The sequence below is a fragment of the Ipomoea triloba genome, chromosome 14 (assembly GCF_003576645.1).
Source record: "Ipomoea triloba cultivar NCNSP0323 chromosome 14, ASM357664v1".
Classification (NCBI taxonomy): Eukaryota; Viridiplantae; Streptophyta; class Magnoliopsida; order Solanales; family Convolvulaceae; genus Ipomoea; species Ipomoea triloba.
Window position 1 is genome coordinate 13,707,481 of NC_044929.1, and position 23,340 is coordinate 13,730,820.

The window sequence follows — 23,340 nt, forward strand, 5'->3', positions numbered from 1 at the left end:
TTTTTTTTTTTTTTTGTAAATATGTATGTATATATTTAAGTGAACTCAAAATATATATTAAAGTTTAAATTTATTAAATAGAAAGAAATAAATCAAATAATTAAAGTCACCATTTTTCTTTTTATTTTATTTCTTTTATCAAGATTTTAATAATGAATGGGAATCAAGTATCCATTTTATTTTTAAAAATTTTTAAATTTGAGATGTATGTTTTAGTTTTATTAGTTATGTTACGTTGATTAAGTAATTAATGATTTACTGTGTGTTATAATTATTTATTTGCACTTTGAAGATGTACATTTACTTGTTTAAATAATTAGTTTTGAAATTGTCAAAAATTAATATTGATTCTTTAATTTGTGATCTTGATTTTTGTCTTTATCTCTCAAATTTTAAAATGTTCAGTTAATTAGTAAAATGAATATCAATTAATTATGAAAAAATTTGGTGACAAAATAATTGACAAAATTTTTATTTGATAAAAATTGACAATTTATATTTAAATAAATGTTGTTGTTGTTGTTGTTGTTGTTGTTATTATTATTATTATTATTATTATTATGATATTTTGTGTTATGTGAACAAATTTTAAAGTAATGATCGACACCCGTGTCAATCATACTCATATAATTATATAATTATGTATTTTATACTTTATTACACAGAGTATAATAAGAAATCATTATCATAATAATTACAATAATGTATGGTATATATAATAATATGGTACTGTTAATTATAATGTCGACTACCACGGTAAATTTTCTCTAGTACATCGGATCCCCAACTTAAGTTTTCTAGCTTTGCCCTTGGCTAATATTATGTTGTGATCTTCAATATAACAACCAATTTAGTATTGCCAAGAAAAATACATTTATAATGAATTTGGATGATTAATGTTTGATTGTATTGTTTTTTAAAACATTATCAATAATAAAAATTACTTAAAATTTATGTCGTGCATCGCATGGGGCAAATACTAGTTAATATTAATATAATAGAATTAATAGAATATATAGATTAATTAATTTATTATTGTATACTAAATTTATTAAATACTAAATATTAAATATTAAATATATTTCCTCAAAATTGATTTTTATTCCTTATCCTATTTTATTTATTGATATTTTCAATAGACACCATTTAATAATGAATATATTTTATATTTATTGTTCATACATCAATTGATTGGTCGTGATCCCCTAACATATTTTTACCATTAGTGTATACTAAAATTATTATGACCAACTTGCCATGATTTTTCCTAGCATATATATCAATTGTTTGGCCGTGATCTTCTAGCATATTTTTACTATTAGTGTATACTAAAATTATTAATATTATTATTATTATTATTATTATATTAATATATTAATATATTAAATATTAGTATTTATGAATATAATTAATCAATTATAATATTACTTCGTATTAAATATTACATAAATTTCAATTTTTGGAAATGGCCGTGATCCCCTTACCCCTAGCATATATATCAATTGCTAATTATATTATCAATTACTTATATTAGTTCGTGATCCCCTAGCGTATAGAATTGAATAATGGCTGAAAATATAATAAGCATTCAAATACTCTTAATTTAATTTCCATTTCTATTTTCTACTATATATACAGAAATAAAAAATGTAGACAAAATATGTACCATCTATATAGAAGTTGGTCAAAATAGAGGATAAATGGATAATTATTACTAATATAAATATTGTAATATATTAGTAAATATATTCTTATCATATACAGTAAATAGTTTTTAAAAAAATATGACCAACTTACCATGAATATCAATTACTAATATCAATATTACCAATTAATATTTATTGGTGTAGACTTATTGGAAACAATATTACCAATTAATAGATATTATTTAATTTCTATATAATAGTTTTTTACCAATTAAGCTTTATTAATTATTTTACCAATAAATTATGTAATTAATATTAACAAAAGTTTGAGCGAGAAAATTTGGGTGGAGGATTTTACTTTTATATATAGTATATATATATATATTGTATAGATGTTATAAAATATAACCACAACTTCGAAATTCCAAATATTTTTTAGACTCAATATTCAAAAATTTTTTGAGTATGCTCAGCTTGAACAAAATATATGGAGTATAATTATTGCTTTCAATCATACTATACGAAATTTTAACGCTCAATATTTAGACGAAATTTACATTTAAATCTAGCATAATTAAAATTATCTAAACAAACAATACCCTATTGGGTTCACTAAAAATCTAAAAATCAGTTCAAATTTTGAATTTTAATTAAGATAATATCAATAATGTCGAAGCTAAGTATAGGTTAGTAAGTTATATATGCTTGACTTCTTGAATAATGAAAAAAAAAAAAAAAAAAAAAAAACCTTTGTACGTATTATCATAAGCTATGATTGTGATGTGCAAACTTTAAATTATTTAGAATCATGTTCAAAAAAAAAAAAACTTTCAATTATTTATAAAATATTTACTCTTATATATTTAATTAAGAAATACATACTATAATTACATGTATTTAGAAGAGTTAATTCCTTTTTTGGTCCTAGAGTTATTGTGCACTGGACAATTTTGGTCCGAAGTTATTAATTTGACCACATTTTGTCCTGACTTTGTTAAAAGTGGACAATTTTAGTCCAAAGTTAGTCAAACCGTTTGTTAGCTGTGAATTTGAGGGGCATTTCCGTCCTTTCAAGTCTATAACTTAATCAGAACACTATTGTAAAGCTCAACAACGATCTTCTTCACCATTTGCAGACCCACATTACGAACCGCTTTGTATGACAACAATCCTGATTAATTCATAAGCTAATTTTAATTGAATTTCACTGCAAATTCCTTACCCGATCAATTTAAATGTGTCTAAGTTGGCAAAATTATTAAATTTCTTTGCAAATTACTGCAATTTGACTGCAAAATTATTGAATTTCATTGCAAATGACCGCAAAATTTAACCTCAATTACAACAATTTAAATGTGAAATTCAATTACTCAAAAAAAAAAAGAAGAAAATTATGCTAATTTTAATTGAATTTCACTGCAAACTCTTTTTTAAGGAATTTGCAGTAATTTAAATGTTGAGTAATTTAATAAAATCCGGATCAATTTTATAAGCTAATTTTAATTCAACTTAATTCAATGCCAAAATGGATCATGGCGATGAACATTGGGAAAGTTGTTCTAGAGATGAATTTCACTGCAAATTCCTTACCCGTTCAAAAGAAGATCGTCGTGGAACCTATGCGAGCATTGGGAAAGCTGTTCTGGAGGTTTCGACGGGAGTGGGTCTTCGCATCAAAAGCTAGAGGAGACGAGTCCTTGGGTGGAAAGAGTAGGAGAATCATGGGTGGTAGGGGTCGTCGCGATTCGCTGGTTACCGTTGCGATTACCTCCACCATTCTGCTGCGGCGGCGACGGTGGGAGGATGAGAAATGTGTCGTCGTGATTGTTACTCGACGAGAACCCAAGACAGCAAACGATGTCGTACCAGCTGAACATAACAGCCAGAGAAAGGAACAGAGCCTGTGCCATAATTTCTAGGGTCGGGTATGGCTCGGTTGGTCGGTCGGCGATGAATCTGTGATCTGGTCGTAACCGAGCTCGACAGTCGCAGATTCGAGGAGATTAACAATACAAGGATGCATCATCAGCTTCATCGCGGTCATTATCCACTCCGTTTCTTCTTCCTCCGACGACCCTACCATCACCGGCACGTACCTTTTTCAGCACACTGGCGGCCTCCCTCCCCTGCCGCTACAGCTTAATCTCTTGTAAGCGCAAGAACAATTGCAGAAACTCTTCTCTCTCTGCTTCTTGCCCATTGAACAATTTGAAGGTGTGGGTCTGCAAAACATCCGTGCTAAGCTTTACAAATAGAAGGCTAATTAAGTTATGCATTTGAAAGGACAGAAATACCCCTCAAATTCACGGCTGACAAACGGTTTGACTAACTTTGGACTAAAATTGTCCACCTTTACACAAAGTCAGGGCAAAATGTGGTCAAAATAATAAATCCGGACTAAAATTGTCCAATGCACTATAACTCTAGGACCAAAAAAGGAATTAACTCTATTTAGAATTTTAGATATAGTTAATGCCAATGTTGCAAAAATTTGGCCTAGGCACGGATTAATCAGCACTTAGGCGCTGGCCGAGCGCCTAGCGTATCACCATAGTCAGTGGTCTAGGCGGTTGGCCGCCTAAGCGCCACTTAGGCTACTTAAGCGCTGACCGCCTAGACCTCCTAGGCACCGACTAAGTCGCCTAGTCGGCCGATTAGCTATTATTCTCTTCTTTTTTAAATGGGTTATATCACTCAAAAGTTAAAACAACATCGTTTTGAGTGAAATAACACTAAATTGTTCAAAATCAAATATTTTTTAGTTTAATATTTAATATTTTAGTATTAACTATTAAAGTATTAAATAGTTTATAATTATTAAATCTTAAAAAATTAAAAAATTAAACAAATTTAAAAAAAAAATACACAAGCACTTAGACGCCGATTAATTGCCGCCTAAGTATATATTCTAGGCGTTAGGCGTCCTCGAGGTCCGAAGAGCGCCTAACGATTTTTTCAACCATGGTTAATGCAAAGAAGTTACGTTGTAATTATATTCTTGTTTTATGTATGTTATAGGTGATGGAAGGACAGCCATATTTGAACTGGAAAATGAAGCCAATTAAGGTTTAAGATCAAAAACTTAATAAATTAATTAATAGTGAGAGAGGATTCAGAATTGGTTAAAGAAATCCGCTGCAGAATGAAGTGGCTGTGGAACACTAAAAATGCTTTCATTGAGAGTCGAACTCAAGACCTCCCGCTTACTAAACGGGTGCTCTAACCAACTGAGCTATGAAAGCTTTGCTTGCAAATTTTCAACACTATTTTCTAATCATATATAAATCTGCTTGCCTTTGGTAGTGTTATAATTAAAAGTTGTGATTATTTGAAAATTAAATTTTGGATTTTTAATCCTAAGATATTAGGAGTGTAGTAGATTTAATCCTAAATTATTGATGCCTCCATTTTTGTTCTCCAATTGACTTAAAAATGGTGTTTTTAGTCATTTAGATTAGTACTTTAATTTATAATGAGATTAGAACGAATTGATAACATTACTTTTTTAAAAACAAAATTTTGAACGGATGTAAGAATATATGAAGATGATATTGATGGAGACTTGGGACCCCGACGTCCATTTTATTAGAAGAAGGAAGTTTGGAGCAAAATAATATAAGATGTGTTATCATGGGATCGGAGTTCAAACTCACAACCTCCCACATAATAACATTAAGATGAACTACCTAAGCTATCAAGATTTTGTGTACTACAGGGTAGGAAGCTCCACTTATGCATGAGAGTGCGTTGGAAACAAAGTAGTGGGGGGACACGTGTGTGGCCAAGAATGAAGCTAAGGATGTTAGGTGCCGTCCATTTGTCAACGATTCGTGAGCCCTACAACAATAAAAATAGGGTGTCTTCCCTCATCTTAAAGGACATCCCTTGGCTCACCAAACGCTTCTTGGTCCATTAGTCTGAGTCTTCTTTCTCCTGTTGGCACGCTAGGGTTCGAGTCCTGTGGTAACATATTTAGTTTTGTTTTATTTGTTAGTCCTTTAGCTTGTGTTATTTATTTATTATCGGGCCGCCATTTTGGGCCCTATTTCAATTCGTTAGGGCTATAGTATTTATTATTTATGTATTCGTTGGGCTAATATCTTAGGCTTGTATGTACTATTTTAGGCCTAGCGGTCCGAGTAATAAAATTGATGTCTTCCTACTCCATAATGTATCCTTATACACAGTTTATGGTGGACCTGGTCCCAATAAAACTATCAGATATGATGATGGAAACAAGCATGACCTTGGCCTATAGAATAAATGTGAAATGACATTCCAATTAAGTACCGCATATAATAAATAGGAAAGGAAGTTCAGAGGCATAGATAATCAACTCGATCAAGCAAGTGTGCATGCCCTAAAAGAAGGGTTGTTCTTGATCAACAATAATGCACTTGAAACACCTTTTGTCTCAATCGCAATAAATCCCTGTTTGCACCTATATCAAATTTGGTTTTTGTTCATTTGAGATAAAACTAATTATCCTAACCATTTTTTTAATCACAAAATGCATATTGTTTTAATTTATATATAATTAAGACGTTTTTTAATCATCAAAAATTCAAAACGAAACAACCCCAAAATTAAGAAACAAGCTAATCCCTTGTATCAACCATCTTTTTCACCATGAAACACAATATCTAATCCCGTCACTGAATTGTAGGCACCTCTATTGGATGAGACAGCCGACCTGAAAATTTAAAGTCCTACTCCAAACCCAAATCCCCTAGGTTATCAACAATCTATCTTGATTTAGGAACTCTCATATAATAGTACACTAAAATCTTCTTAAGAGTGCGATGGAGGTTAAACATCACACAAGCCCTTTGCATGTTATAGCAAGACTTGGCAATATAACAAAAATCATTTTTTTTATAGGTATGTATCAATCTAATCTCCCATTGACGAGTCATCACACTCTTGTGATATCTTCAATTCAAACATATTTAACATGGGACTTCCTAACAATACGCCATCATTCTCCAGCTAAATTGTAATACACCAACATCTATCAAACTCCTTTCACTCAAGCAAATTGGAAACCCTTAAAAATTGTCCATCCATGCATCTTTCTCCTCTGGCTGCGAAACCCAATATCATATGTAAACATTGTTAAGTAATTTTCTTTTGAATCATATAGCAACCCCCATAGCCAACCTTGGACATAGTCTTTCTAGAGCAACCATCCACATATACATTAAGATTGGGTAAGTCCAATTATAATTTTATTTAGATGTACCCAAAAATTGTGTAATCTAAATATATATAGTTATTCCAAACTCTTAAATTAAAGGTAAAGTGCTAGAGAAATATTATACAAATTAATGATAATAATTTTCCTATGTGCGATAGATCAAAGCATTGTACGTGCTTCTCTTCAAAACGAATATATATATATATATATATTTTGAAGTATGCGTGTCTTTGATTATTAATATAAGATCGCATCAAGTATATTTATTTATTTATTTATTAAAATGGTAATTGGAGATGGCATAGTGTCAACTATTGATGTTTATGCCAACTATATCATATAGTGTAATAGCATCCCAGTTATCATGGGTGGTCATAGGTTCGAAGGCTTAGATTCTTTGGGCAAAGTATTTGAGAAAGTATAGAACATCTACTACATTGTAAAGAATAATGGGTATTTCAAAAAAAAAAAAACTATTGATGTATATGCTCTTATTTTTGGGGTCTTTATTCACCTAATCAAATGAATAATATAATTTAAAGTTGACTCTTTCTTTTTTGAAATACTCATGGTTTTTACAAGATAGTATCTGTTCTATACTTTCTCAATCATTTTCTCAATCCAAAGAATCTAGATCCTATGACCACTCATTTGAAATGGTAATAGAGGTGTCATCACATTACATAGTAGTTAGCCTGCCAACTCTTTATTATGTACTATATAAAAGTAATATCTATCTTTATTATGTACTATATAGAAGTAATATAAAAAATAAAACACACAAACACTGCTGTACCATAATAATTCTAATCCTTACAAATTGAGAGTATATGTACTAAGCAAAGTACTATATATATGATATTTAATATACACTTTTCCTGGCAACGAAGTAAATTTCTAGTACTACACATTAATCATGGCATCATGCCTAAATGTGTGTGTGTGTGTTTTTTTTTAATATTATGTTAAAACAAAATTTGTACTCAAAGTAGATAAGAGGATGAGCAAATTGGAACAAAATGACCAACTTTCCAAACCAACCAAACCTAACATCAATTCCATCTATCCTCTACATAATTTTTATCATCTGTATTGAATTGGAAAGAGACTTGGGGAGTACCAGAGCTAATACTATGCATATTTTTTTCTTGCCACAGCTAACACGTAACTAATTGAGTCAAGTAGTTGGTTTTGGACCCATGAAAACGCCCATTATTATTGATATTTATATTATGGTTGAGATTATGGACCAATAATGGTATCTTTTTTTATTTTTTGGGTAACGAGAGAAACTCGTAATCACTATTTGAGTGTGTACAAGGGATAAATCCCCCTTTGTGACCCTAGTTATCGGCAAATTATTCTGTGGATCCGGATCCAAAATATACAATTTACATACTAGATATTCACAATTTATATATTGAATGTTCACCACCAAATGTTCACAATTTACATATTGGATGTTCACAATTTAAATTGTGATGGGTCCACCTTGCAAGGTGGACGTGGACCCGGATCTATGGTATAACTATTGCTAGTTATCAAATGACCACAAGAAGATATACAAAAATAGTTACTCACAGCTGATCGACTCAAACCAAGAAAGCTAATAGCAATGTTACGTTCATAGCTGCCATTTTTTTGTTCAGAAAAGTGTGAAAAAAGGCATGTTAGAGTCGATATGTATCTCTCACAAATCCCATTTAGATTACAGTGCAATGCAGTGCAGTGCATGTCAAGACCCATTCAACAAGGATTTCTGTTTATTACCAGTGGACCTCACAGTCATTGCTAAATTGCTTTTCTGACACCATGCATATCCTCCAAACTTTCCCTCTACCTCTACCAACCCAAAACCACTCCGATCTTTTTCAACACTCGCCAGACTTTTGAGGTATGCCCTGATTCCTCTGATCCAAGAAAATGAGAAAAGCATTCCTCTGTCTGATTCCATCTTTTTCATATCATACAGTGTTGCAGAATTGCATGTTCTGTGCTATATTTCTTCATTATGTCTTTCTTTGACTGTGTAAAAGGTCTGTTCATTCAGTCCTGAAGCAATTTATATTAGCTTTTCCTCTGTTCATATTCTCTGTAAGAAAAATCTCAGCTACTTGAAAGAGGGATTGGAGCTATATATATATTCTTTGATTTGATCTGTATATAGCAAAAAGGAACAATGCAGAGGGCTCCACCACCACCACCAGATGAGTTTGCTCTGAAGCAAACAGCCCCAAAGATTGCAGGGTCAGGGGTGATCACAGGAGACAAGGTAACCTGTGCTTATGATCTAGTTGAACAGATGGAATATCTGTACGTTCGCGTTGTTAAAGCCAAGGAATTGCCTCCAAAGGATGTGAGTGGGAGCTGCGATCCGTACGTGGAGGTGAAGGTGGGGAACTACAAGGGAGTAACAAAGCATTTCCAGAAGAAATCGAACCCGGAATGGGACCATGTGTTTGCATTCTCCCAGGACAGGCTGCAGGCATCCTTTGTGGAGGTAATTGTGAAGGACAAGGATGTTGTGGTGGATGATTTCATAGGAAGGGCAGTGTTCGACATGGTTGATGTCCCGAGGCGATTGCCCCCGGATAGCCCTTTAGCTCCCCAGTGGTACAGGCTGGAGAACAAGAAAGGTGAGAAGATCAAGAAAGGGGAAATCATGTTGGCATTGTGGAAAGGGACTCAAGCAGATGAGGCATTCTCTGATGCCTGGCATTCTGATGCTGCTGCAGTGGGGAGGGAAGGCGTTTCGAAGATTCGGGGGAAAGTTTATCTCTCCCCTAGGCTATGGTATGTGAGGGTAAATGTGATTGAATGCCAGGATTTAGTTCCACCTGATAAAAACAGGCAACTTGAAGCCTGTGTGAAAGTTGTTCTTGGAAACCAAGCATTGAAAACCAGAATTTCCCCACCCAGAGGACTAAATCCTATGTGGAATGAGGATTTGGTCTTTGTTTCTGCGGACCCATTCGAAGAGCCATTGATTCTAACAGTCGAGGACCGATCAGACATCCTGGGAAAATGCCTGATCCCTCTCCCCACACTCCCAAGAAGGCTAGACAACAAAGCTGTCCCCTCCAAATGGCACAATCTTGAAAAACACCCAATTCAAGAAGGGGAAAAGAAAGAGAAAGAACCCAAATTCTCCAGCAAAATCCATCTCCGCCTCAGCTTAGACGGCGGGTATCACGTCATGGACGAATCCATTCACTACAGCAGCGATTTCCGGCCAACCTCTAAGCTTCTATGGAAATCCAGCATCGGAATTCTCGAGCTGGGGATCATCAGCGCCACCGGACTGTCAGCCATGAAAGACGGCCAGGGCACAACAGACGCCTATTGCGTCGCAAAATACGGCCCGAAATGGGTCCGAACGAGAACCATCATAGACAATTTATCGCCGAAATGGAACGAGCAGTATACCTGGGAAGTCTACGATCCGTGCACGGTGATCACCGTGGGCGTGTTCGACAACGGGCATTTACAAGGCGGGAGAGATTCAAGCATCGGAAAAGTGAGAATCCGTCTCTCGACTCTGGAGACTGAAAAGGTTTACACCCATTCATATCCATTGATTGTGCTGAAACCTTCTGGGGTTCAGAAAATGGGAGAGGTCCAATTAGCCGTCAGGTTTTCGTGCACGTCGTATACTAACATGCTGTCGAAATACACGCAGCCATTGTTTCCGAAGATGCATTACGTGCATCCATTGTCGATTTCGCAACAGGATTACCTGAGATTCCGAGCGATCCAGATTGTGTCGAAGAGGCTCGGGAGAGCCGAGCCGCCGCTAAAAGCGGAGGTGGTTGAGTATATGCTTGACGTTGGGTCCCACATCTGGAGCGTGAGGAGAGCTAAAGCGAATTTCTTCAGATTGATGTATGTTGTGAGTCCGATAATGGCGGTTTGGAAATGGTTCGATGAGATCTGCAAGTGGAAGAATCCGGTCACGACGGTTCTGATTCATATCTTGCTTTTCATCCTCGTCCTCTATCCGGAACTAATTCTCCCGACGTTTTTTCTCTACCTGTTCTTCATCGGAATCTGGCATTACCGTCGGAAACCTAGACACCCTCCGCACATGGACATCCATCTCTCGCACGCTCACGCGGCGACGGCGGACGATTTGGACGAGGAATTCGACTCGTTCCCGACGGGGAGACCGGCGGAGAAGGTGAGGATGCGGTACGATCGGCTGAGGAGCGTGGGAGGGAGGATTCAGACGGTGATCGGAGACATGGCGACTCAGGGAGAGAGGTTTCACTCGCTGCTCAGCTGGAGAGATCCCCGAGCTTCGGCGTTGTTCTTGACGTTTTGCTTGTTCGCCGCGGTTGTTATGTACGTGACGCCGGTGCAAGTGGTGGCGCTTCTCGCCGGATTGTACGTGCTGAGGCACCCCAAGTTACGCCAAAAGATTCCGCCCACGTGTACTAACTTCTTCAAAAGGCTGCCCGCAAGGGCGGACTGTATGCTCTAATTCATTTGCCTGCTTGCTCGAATTCATTTGTTAGTATAGCCTGTCCTCTTGGAGGAGAATTAAATCAAGTTGTATGTAATTATTTGAATAAGAAATTGAACATAACAATTAACCAGGCTTTTATACAGTTTTACTTGTTTATAATTTTAGCATGAGATTTTGAATCTTATGTGTTTACCATTTTATCACCAAGGCATCTTGAAAGTGAATCATATTCCATAAATATGATATCTATCTAGTATAATGTATGGAATACATGACAAAGGTGAAGTCTTGCTATAGATCGGTCATGTCATATAGGTCTGAATTGGACATCCGATCTAATTGCTTTGATTTGAATTATTCAGAGAATGTCTTATGTATATCTAATACTAAAACGATCGAATCTGATTACATCTATTCCTAATCATAAATAGAATGTAACAAGGTAGGGAGAACACATCCAACTTGATGTATCATATGTATATTCACATTCAAATGTATTTCTGAATTGATGTTGTAATTAGACCGGTTAAAAGCATAATTAAATCTCATGATATGCTAGCTAGTTAGAGATTGCACATAACACATAACGACACTTGTACTTATCTATGTTAATTCACAAAACAAAATATTAATTTACGTTACAATGCACCATACTTGATATATGGCAAATAAATTATTCAAAATTTCACTATTATTTATTACTGTACTATAGCAGGATTCGAGAAATGCCTATATAGTTTGCATTGACTATTCACTTCTGATTTGAATAAGAAAATATACATTTTGCCTCAAAAGGGGTGGTCGAATGAGAATAACATGATTCTTGTAAATAACAAGATACTTTGGTCATATCAACGTGAGGAAAATAAATGGGTTCCTAGAGGAAATGATCAAAATGGTCCTTCGACTATATTGATTTCACCATTTTGGTCCTAGCAATTTTAACTTGGCTAATTAAATCATTCGACTATCATTTTTTATTTTATTGAAAATGGTCATCCGACAATTTCAACAGTAATTTTCACTCCCGTGGCGCCGGGTAATTGGTTTTCTTGTGTATATATCCCTAATTTGTATTGAATGAAGTTGTTCCCTCCTCCTCTCCAACACTGCTAATCTGTTACTATATCCTCCTCTCTAATTTGGCGCAAAATTATCTTCTTCTCGTGAAAATCCAACATGGGTGAGAGATCTTCTTCATCATCTTCTTCTAAGCAATCAAATCAGACAATGCATCATTTTGGTGAGTTCATATCAATTTCAAATTGTAGTTGCAAGCAAGTGTTGAATCTCAAAATTTCGTGGACAAATGAGAATTCAGGGATGGAGAAAGTATTGGGAATGCTCACGTTCCAATGTAATTTAGAATGTCAATTTCTTGAATTTTCTGTACAGGGTAGTGTTAGAGTAGGATGTGGATTCATTAAATGGTTTGATGCTCCAATATGCTCAAGGTTGAAGAAAATTATTCCAAGACTATTGAGGAGAATAAATCGAAGTGAAGAAGAAATTGAGACTTTGAGAAGGAAGATAAGAGTAGTTGGCAATCCGAGCATTAAGAGTGACAAATCAAGTGTTAATTTGAACTTACAGTTATAGTATTGTTTATTTGGACAATAATATTAATGTTGGTGATGTGTTATTTTATTATTCTTTTTCAAGTTGGGAAGGTAGGGAAAATATAGAGTTAAAATATTGATAATCAAGATTTAATTAGTCAAGTTAAAATGATTAGGACTAAAATGGTGAAATCAGCATAATTGAGAGACCATTTAACAATTTCCTCTCCAAACATTTTTCCTTGCTCATTTTTTTTCACAGTGGCGTATACTAAAGTATGAGACGCAAACTACTATAGAGTATTAAGGATGTGTTTACTACTGTAAAAAAAATTCATTTTTCAAAAGATATGAAAGTTTGAGAAAATATAAATAGAAAATTGAGTTAATTCTAATCAAGGTCCTCTAACTATAGTGATTTTTCAAATTTAGTCCTCCTCTTTTAATTTGGACAAATTAAATCTTTGACTATCAAAATCGTTCCACCAATGGTCCTTTCGTCGTTAATTTGATGCCAAGCTAAGGGGTATGTTTATTCTTTTGAAAACATTCATAATTGAAGACCAAAATGTCCTTGTTTTGACAATAATTAAACCGCTTTGTTGATAAATGACCAAAAAGATCATGCCACAATAATACTATGACCAAATGAGGATATTCGATCTAATAAAAAAGGACTTAAAGTGTACTGTTACCTATAAATCTAGGACAAAAAATGAAATTAACTCTTATCGCCTACTACTACTACTGGTGGACAAAACTTAGCTCCCATTGAACGTCCATGAAGATTTCCCTCCATTAAAGTCCCCATCAAACTTAGCTCCCATTCCCATCGCCATCGGTTCCAGGTTTTCGTTACCGCTATAGTTGTGCAATGTGGAAGAATAATTAGGTTGCAAAATGAGTTGTGTGTCTAGGGCATAAAAAATTGCTAAATCAATTCATTTCATCCTCCATTTTTGTTCAATTGAGCCTAAATTTCTTCAATTTCATTCAATTAACCCTTGATCTCGCATAAAAAGATGAAATTGATACAAAATATGGGTTGGGGAATAGAAATAGAAGGAAGTTAATAGTAAAAAATTGAAGAGTTTTAGGAAGAAGAAGTGTGGGCTGCTAATAATGAAAGGGAAACCTCACCATCAAAGATGACGAGACTGGAAATTATCTTTGTGTATGTCCTCTTCTTCTACTACGTGGCGATTTCCGATGGCTCCGAGAGTGGTTCCAAGAACACTTGATTGGGTAGGAATAGAGCTATATCTTGAAGAGTGGCTCCGAGATTATCTTTGTCTTTGTCTTCTTCTACTCGCAAAATGGTTCTGTGGTTACTGCTACTCTAGACTCCTATTTCTCCCTCGCCGACGGCTTCAACGCTGGAGGAGTTCCCAGCGATACTCTTGACTTGAACATTAGCACCTTTGGCTGATTCATCACCGATTTTTATTCCCTTGCCGACATAAACTACCTCCTCAAGGAGCTCTTGTGTTGCCTTCAAATACTTGAGCTCAAAATGTTGCTTTGAAAAAACAGTCAGTAGTTATGCCGTGGACCCAGGTCCACCACTTGGGTCCAAAAACGACGCCGTTTGTTTGTTTTTTTTTTTTTTTTGTTTTTGTTTTTTCTAAAGTTTTTTTTTACTAAACATATTGGCCTGAAATGTGGAACACAAACTCTACATTCACATACACTATACTCTACATTCATAATTTGTAAACTCCACATTCACACATTACAGGATTATATGTTTAGTAACTATATTACCACTGTTATGCATTCACACATTCAAAACTCTATATTCACAGGTCCTATACTCCATATTCACAACTTGAGAACTCCACATTCACACATTACAGGGCTACAAGTTGCTAGAACTTCTTAAAAGTTGTTAGAACTTCTTAATTCTATTACAAATTCACACATGCATAACTCTACATTCACGATTTCTATACTCCATATTCACAATTTGAAACCTCCACATTGACCAAAGACATTGTGGTCAAGCGGCATAGCTGTGGCCCTCTCAAGTGTGAGAGGGCCACAGGTAGGTTCGATCCCCAGTGTTTTCGTAGAGATCAGATTAAAAAAAAAAAAAAAAAAAACACCTCTACATTCACATAATCATAAGTTCTTCATTCACGATTTCTATACTAATTAAAAAAAGAAGACAAAACGACGTAGTTTTGGACCCAGGTCCTTGCAAGGTGGACCTGGGTCCACAACATAATTTGCGTTGAAAAAACATGTGGGTCATGCATCTTCTCCAAATTGGACAGCCCAAACATATTTGAATCAGTTTAAACCCACTCAGACGTTCTAATGGGCTCATCTTGGTTGGGCTTTATCCAATTCATAGCCCAGCCCGTTTCTCCCACCCAAACCCTAATTCCCATATCATAGATATGCCTCCATTGAAGCTTAGGCATATTTTTCTGCGGCATTTAGCTGAACTGCATAAGCTTTCCCTACTCTGACCTCTTGCCGTCAACCATGGTAAAGATCTTCAATATTCCTTACATGTTTCTTAGGTTTAATGCTTTCAGTTTTTCCACTCCCAACCTCTGAAAATGAATTCGAAAATTTCCCCTTTTTGTATTTTGAATGCATGAAAATCTGAAAAATTATAAGGAAAATGATGCAATAAACGTGTAGTACTTATATTATCCGTGTTCTCTGCATATCTTCATATTGCTATTGGCTTGAGTTTTTTTTTTTTGGAATAAATATGATTTTATATTGCTCCTTTTTTTTTTTTGCGGGTTTTGAGTTTTCATTGTTGAAAATTGTGACCAGAACGTTATGAAGTTCATTTTAACGACGGTGTTCTTTGCTTCTGAGTTCAATAGTTATACTTTTAGTGTTTTATGTTTCTGGATTCAAGATATAATATAATTTGATGTAATGTTTCTCCGTTTTATAGGCATTGAATGACTGTTATTGTTGTTCTGGGTTTGTGATATTCACAGTATTTTTGTATTGTAAATATGTTAATTACTTAATTCTTAAGTTCTACCATACATTACTTCTAGTTGTAAGGTATCTTCATATACTTGTAACTATTTTTTTGAGATTCTGAACTTTAGAACATAGACTATCAAATCTGAAGATTATAATAGTAAGAATTTAAGGTACTGTACTTAAAATGCATTTTAGAACTTTCCACTTTGCTGTTGAGGTCTACTGGGTATCTTGAAAACATTTTGTAATGTCTGATTCCTTGGAACAAATTACAAGAATGCCATTCGTCTTGCAAATGGTGTAGTGATTTGGTTGCTTAATTTATTGTTGTATAATCTTATTCTCCAGCGGTGAGGGTTGGAATTGGACAAATTGACATTAGATAAAAGAAAGTGGCATTGTTGATGGTTATTGTTTAGTGCAAATTTTCTTTCATTTCATCACTATACTTCCAAGTTTTTCTTGTTGTATGAACACATCTTTGTAGTATTCTCTATAAAAGCATGAAAATTTCAATTATCTTTCTGAAGTCAAAAGCATTTTCTTTGTTTACAAAAACTAAACGAACAATTTCAAAATTTAATATATGCCATTAAAGTTATAAGATTAGTTTTGTCACAATTGTTTTGTTAACTTAGTTTCTGAATGTTTTCTATTCTGGCTCTTGAAGGTGAACGTTCCAAAGACCAAGAAGACATACTGCAAGTCTAAGGAGTGCAAGAAGCACACCTTACATAAGGTTACTCAGTACAAAAAAGGAAAGGATAGTCTTGCTGCTCAAGGAAAGCGTCGTTATGATCGCAAGCAATCTGGTTATGGTGGACAGACCAAGCCTGTCTTCCACAAAAAGGTTAGAAGCTTGTAGATAATAGTTCTACTTTTGTTATAGATATTAAATGGTTTTTAATCTATTGCAGATTATGTATACTGATTAAGTTAAGAGTAAAAAAACTAGATTGATTTTGCAAAGATATTTGTTGATTATCTTTGTTGTAGTACAAATTCAATCAGGAATTTCATACTAATGACATTATTTTCAATCTGTAACCCAAAATAGGCCAAGACCACAAAGAAGATTGTCCTGAGATTACAATGCCAGGGATGCAAGCATGTTTCACAACATGCAATCAAGGTCGGTTGATAAACTATAATTTCTAGTTTTTGTCATTTTCATGTTCTTACTATTGGCATTTGGTCACACATGAATGATTGTTGATGGTTTTGCAGCGTTGCAAGCATTTTGAGATTGGTGGAGACAAGAAGGGGAAGGGAACATCTCTCTTTTAAATTGCAAGTTTTGGGAAATCAGATGTGTTTTTTTCCTTTGTGCTATGTCATCATGGTTGTTTAAGTCAAACAATTTAGCTTTGCTGATTTTGTTGGTTCCATTGTAATGGTCAGAGTTTTGTAGTTGACATTTATCATGATTGTTATTCTATTCTAATTTTGTGGATCTCAAATTCTGTTATTATACTTATGTCTTGTGGTTCAGTGCCAATTTGCTAGTAACATAATAGTTTGGTAATGGTCAGGCGGCTGAGAGGTAGATTCATCTTTTCATTTAAATATTGATTGATTGTATAGGAGGTAGAGGTGACCATGGGCTGGTTCAAGGTCGAGCCAGCCCTGAATTGGCCAGGAAAAAAGTGGGCCTGGGCTGGGCTGGGCTGGCACATTTCGTAATTGAGTCGAGCTTGAGCTCAAGCCTACCTGTTATTTATCAAGCTCGAGCTTGACTTAGTACGTTTACACTCCTAATTGGAAGTGGTGTGAGTCAAAAACAAGGGGAAAGTGCACAATCGTGCACCCCAGGCAGTATGCGGGGCAATTTTTTTTTTTTTTTTTTTTTCAGAATCGACGGGGTGGTGCATGACTATGTGCTTAGTCATGCACCCCTCACAGTTTTGTGCAGATATTATTGGGATAGTTTTTCTTGACTTTTTTATTTTTTTTTTTATATTTATTATTTTTTAGTACTTATTTTTTTACCATATCTAGCTAAGTATAGCACTTAGCAGGGTCTTTTTAGTGTTATTTCTCTTTACGATATCCTTTTGCTTAGACTATAAAATGGATACTTCTTATTTTATTTAATTTGTGTGACAATTTTTTGACAATTTGGACAGAGACTTTATCTCTTTCCAAATTATGCTAAATGGTCCCAAAACCATTTCCAATTTTGAATCAAATTACAAACACTTGAATTACTAGTATTCATTATCCAATGAGTTCAAACTTAATCCAAAGGAGTTTAGAAGCAATGGTTGATCAATTAAGGCATTCAAGGGTTGGGCAACCTAGTTTAGTCAAGATGTTAGGATTTAGTGTTGCTCTTTCAAATCAAATATCCACACTGCACATATTTATAAAGAGCTAACCGAACAACGTAGCAGATGCTTTTTCTAAAGCATCCATTGGTTTTGCTCATGGGTACCGTATGATTGATCACTCTTTTAAGGATCTCCATAGAATTCTATTGGACAACTATTTGGTGTTCCTCAACTCAAGCATGTGTCATGCATGAGTGCATGCTTGTTTAGTTGGATGTAGTTGCAATTCAATTACAACACAATTCTTTGGCTACCCAAATTACAATGTTTGGTTGGAGGGAATTGCAATTCATATCATTTTGTTGAATTGCAATTCATACCCTCCCTCATATGAATTATTGCAATTTAACGGGGAAAGAAAAGGGAAAAAGGAAGAAAAAGATTTTTTTTTTTTATCCTTGATTATTATTAGTATTATTATTACACAAAGACATTTTAGTCTTTATACCACTTCTTCCCTTCTCCCTTCTAATTCCCAATAATTCTATTTATCCCTACCAAACAATGTAATTAAATCTACACTATGAATAATTAAAAAGAACATAATTGTAGACCCTTTGGTGCACACATTTGCTTGAAGTCTCTTTCAACTCTTACAACATTGCTTGTGCATGTCCGCCAATGACGAAAAACGGACATTGAAATCATCATAACTAAAGTAACTTCGTTTTCTTCAAAAAAAAAAACAAACAAACAAACAAACAAACAAACAAAAAAACAAAAAAGTAACTTCGTAATATAATGAATGCTATTGCTCTATTATAATACAGAGAAGTTAATTGGGTTTAGTCATTGATAGATTAGCAGAAAATCACTAATTCACTATCAAGGAAACTGTACCCACTAAAAAGGTATCGAACTATCAAACTAAGTTTACTCGATACATTTACACAGTATTTTAATATGTATTGACAAGTTTAAAAAAAAAAGGATTTCTATGCAAAACATTAATAGTGTATGTGCTTTAATTTTTACTTTTTGCTCCCTATAACATGCTCCGGTTGTTTAAAAGAAAATAGATCATAATTTTTATTTATTTTTACGTTTTTCACAATTTTAAATTTTATGAGACGTTTGGTAGATCGAAATTAAAATTTCATTCCCACATCATTCCTAAACATACAAAGTTCTTGTATTTGGTAAGAATGAATTAAAAGATCACGGTTGGAGTTCCAATTCTTTTATTCCACGAAGTTACAAATTGTCAAATACTTTAAACTCCATGGATTTTTAATTTCATGAATTGTGAGGAAGAAGTTAGAGAGATTGGACAAAAGCATTCTTCCCTTACCAAGTTGTAGTATATTTTTTTTGTTTTCCATTCTTCAGTTTTTGTTTTGTTTGTTTGTTTTTGTTTTTGTTGTTTTTTTTTTTTTTTTGTTTTTACAATTTTCTCATTCTTCTTTTTTTTCATCAGAAAAAATTATAGAAAAACAAAAATGTTTCTGTAAACATTTATTTTCTATATTAATTTTCAAATGAGAAAACACAGAGTTATTTGAAACTCAATTATTTTTCTTCATTTTAACCTACAAATAATGCTCTTGAAACATGACAATAATATCGAGTGGTGCAGTCATGTATGTGTGTTGGATTCTGCCGGTTCGAATTCAAAATTTTGATTGTTACTTTTTGAGTTTTAATTCGGACGATAAGAATAATATCTATAGATGACAATAGATAAAATAATATCCGCTATTGTACCTAACCTCTTGAAGCCCATAGGATGGGAATAGATAGCTGATAGTCAAGTTTGAAACTAGTTCAGGTAGTAGTAAAATTCTCATGTCCGAGACTCAATTATGCATGGGGTGATTTTGAGTACTATATGACTAGTGTCAAACAAATTTAGAATGTGTATAGGTACAATTCATTCATGTTTGAATAATTCTAATATATTCTAATTCAAATTTGACAATGGCTAAATAGAAAAATACTTACCTATTGTTTTTCTTAATAGGATTTGTAAAGTAAAAATATAAAATATTACTACCTCCGTCCCATTTTGGTTGTCTGATTCGTTTAACGAGGCTTGACTGAAGTTATTTTTAATTTAATTTTTCATAATATTAAGTTTAGCATTAATATATAAAATTTATATACTTAGAAACTACATTAAAAGTACTATCAAACACAAAAAATTAAATTTAAAAATAATAAAAAAATTACTAAATAAAATAAGCAATAAAGAAAGAGTTGATTTGACCAATGAATAGTAAATAGGACATGTAAAATGGAACAGAGGGAGTATATGTAGTCATAGTGGTAAATATATAGATTGTATGATTTTTTTTTTTTTGAAAATTATAGATTGTATGAATAATAATGGTGATGCTAAGATAAATAGATATAGGTGGTGATAGAGACATAGATCAGTAGGTATATGTTGGTAGATGTATATTGATATGTGGTTAGATAGATGATACGAGTAGATAATAGATAAGTAAAGTTTGTATATAATAATAATAGTGATTATAAATGAAGTTATGTGTGGTTTTATATTTGGAAAAATCTGAAAAACAAAAAAAAAAAAAATTGTTTTTCAAATCCTTTGTAAAATTGAACAAAAAGAAAACAAAAACAGTTTTCCAGATGAAAAAAATAAGAAAAATGTGTTAAAAAAACACATATTCTATTTTCTATTTTTCCAGAAAAATAAGATTAAAAAAAAAGAAAAGAAATTAAACTCCTTCATATTCTGACCTATCAAACAATACAAATTCAATTTCTACTTTATTCTTTTCTCGTGTAATTACAATTTTCCTTCCCTAATTCCCTTACGCTCTTAAGTACACTGTACACTTATCATTGTCCTAGTAGAAAAATAAATAGATATTCATCATGTGATACAAATTAAACTATAATATGAATAGAGAGAAACATATAGCCACTTTATTTGTTCTAAAAGGAAATGAAAGGATAAAAAAGGCAATTAGGCACCCCTACAAATAGGCCATCAAACTGCACATAGACCTGGCAATTATCGACATGATCTGTTAATACGATACGAAACGGGACACGAAAATAACGGGTTAGTGTTTAGCCTTAACATGTCCCGGGTAGTTAACGGGTTGACCCGTTAAGAACCCGTTATGTTTTCGTGTCTTAACAGGTCAACCTGTTAAACCTATTAAGAACTCGTTTAACCCGTTAATATTATCGTGTTAACCCGTTTACACGAACCCGTTTACACAGACCTGTTTAGAACCCGCTAAGAACCATTGTCATTTAGGTAAGAACCATTGTCTTTACAAAATATATCATGAACATGATTAAGAATGAATTTACTACATTAGGCCAAGATTATACACCAATTATTGATGTTCAACAATATGAAATTTGAATGTTTATTGTGTTCAATTCTATTCTAAAAACTAGAATTTTTTAGTTTAGGGTTTAGATTTGTAAACACTGTTTATAAATGATAAATCTTTTCAGTTTCGATTCGCATTTATTCTTATTCCAATTTACGAAATTTATTTATTTATTTTTGTAAATTCTATTTTTTATTTTTAAATATTCTAAATTCAACAATTATTTTTTTTCCAGTTCTGAATCGTAATAAGAACCATCCCTACTGTTTTAGTTCATCAGTTTCTATAATGTTTGGTTCATTTCAAATCGAACCATGATCATCCCTACATACAAGTAATAATTTATTAGAGAAAAAAATAAATGAAATAATTATTTTAAGGGTAAAAATGTCAATTTAACATCAAAGGGAGAAAATCACCACTTTTAAAATAATTAAGGGGACAAATGTAGATACATGAATAGCTCGGGAGATAAAAATACTATAAACCTATAATTCAGGGGAAAAAGTGTTATTTTCCTTTTTTCTTTATTAAGTTTAATATATTAATCTTTGGATGAGAGTATGAGACTATTGCAATTTTGTTTAGTTCATAACCTTCCTTTTTAACGTTTCTTTATACCTTGGCTTTCCATGCTTGTGAGAATTATATGTAGTCTATTTTTTAATTAAAGATATTTTACGAGCCTAAAAACACAACGTAATTGATGGATAATACACTAGGCCTAAGCCACACGGATCACGAAAGCCCAAGAAAGAGACCCAGTACAGAGCTACTGAAGAATACGATACAGATTGTACTTAGTATTTGCATTATTAGTAGGATTAGGGCTTATTAGTTATAATGTAACAGGGACTCCCAATATGAGGCGGTCCAGGATTCCTATTCCTTGTAAGGCTCTAGGCCCAAAATACGAATAAATAGACCCTCCATTCGTGGAGGAAGGACAAGCAATTCTGAACAATACAATACCTATATTCTCTCCATATATTTTTCATACATTTTTCTTATATTCTCGTTATTCTAACATGTAGTGTTGGTTTGCCTTTGACTATCCAAAAGTCATAAAACCAACAGTATCGAGTAAATGCCCAAAATGGTCCTCCGACTATGCCCCATTCTTAATTTAGTTCCTTGACTTTTAATTGCACCCAATGTGGTCCTCAGACTATTCAATTTTAGGCCATATCGGTCTCCGTTACCTTTGTCGTGAACTTGGCGTTAAACTGAGGGGCAAAAAAGAGAATGCACAATGTTGTGGTTGAAACCATTGACCGAGGGGCTTTTTTTTCCCCAAATTAGCGTAACATTAGCCCTAATTTCTCCTTTCTTCCACAATGAACACCACCCATCCGCGAAGTTCTCAAGGCTTGGAAGATTAACCGTTGCCAACGACAAATTTCCGTCCACAACCACAGACGACTTCCCCCCAGCCAACGACACTATGGTCTGCCAACGAAGAACTCAAGGCTCTGAACTGCCAGATTACGGTTAGTGTGCGTTATTGGTTTATATGTTGCTTTATAGGTTGGGCATGCTCTAGATGTTTCTTTATTTCTTGCTTTTATGCTTTATATGTTCTTTTGATGCAAATAGTGTAAGTGAATGTCCTCCTGTCTGCTTTTGTGAGCATTTTGTGTGTTCCCAGATGAATTAAAGTGTAATGGGGACCACTAGCTTTGTTTGGTTTATGTGTTTTTGTTCCCTGGGCAGTAAATCAATAGGGGACCCATTGATTTCTTTTGTTGTTTATTACATACAAAATTGCAAAGGGGACCACTATCTGCCTCATACTTTATTGGTTTCTTTTAGAGTGGAATAGTGCCCAGTTTACTACATATTTTTTGTCTGTTAGGGAGTATAATACTGCA

At 33.7% G+C, this 23,340-nt stretch overlaps 2 protein-coding genes and 1 non-coding gene across 3 annotated transcripts; 2 read left to right on the forward strand and 1 right to left on the reverse strand.

The window, feature by feature from the left end:
• Positions 1-4,814: 4,814 nt before the first annotated feature.
• Positions 4,815-4,888, reverse strand: TRNAT-AGU. The gene has a single exon. It is a non-coding gene; the product is annotated as a tRNA-Thr (tRNA).
• Positions 4,889-8,863: 3,975 nt separating this feature from the next.
• On the forward strand, positions 8,864-11,450 carry LOC116003554 (FT-interacting protein 3-like). Its single transcript, XM_031243449.1, has one exon. It carries the CDS (start codon positions 9,023-9,025, stop codon positions 11,321-11,323), a length of 2,301 nt encoding a protein of 766 aa, XP_031099309.1. The 5' UTR covers positions 8,864-9,022; the 3' UTR covers positions 11,324-11,450.
• Positions 11,451-15,256: 3,806 nt separating this feature from the next.
• On the forward strand, positions 15,257-17,316 carry LOC116004870 (60S ribosomal protein L44-like). Its single transcript, XM_031245059.1, has 4 exons — positions 15,257-15,360; positions 16,496-16,675; positions 16,883-16,957; positions 17,053-17,316. Exons 1-4 carry the CDS (start codon positions 15,358-15,360, stop codon positions 17,110-17,112), a joined length of 318 nt encoding a protein of 105 aa, XP_031100919.1. The 5' UTR covers positions 15,257-15,357; the 3' UTR covers positions 17,113-17,316.
• The last annotated feature ends 6,024 nt before the right edge of the window (positions 17,317-23,340 follow it).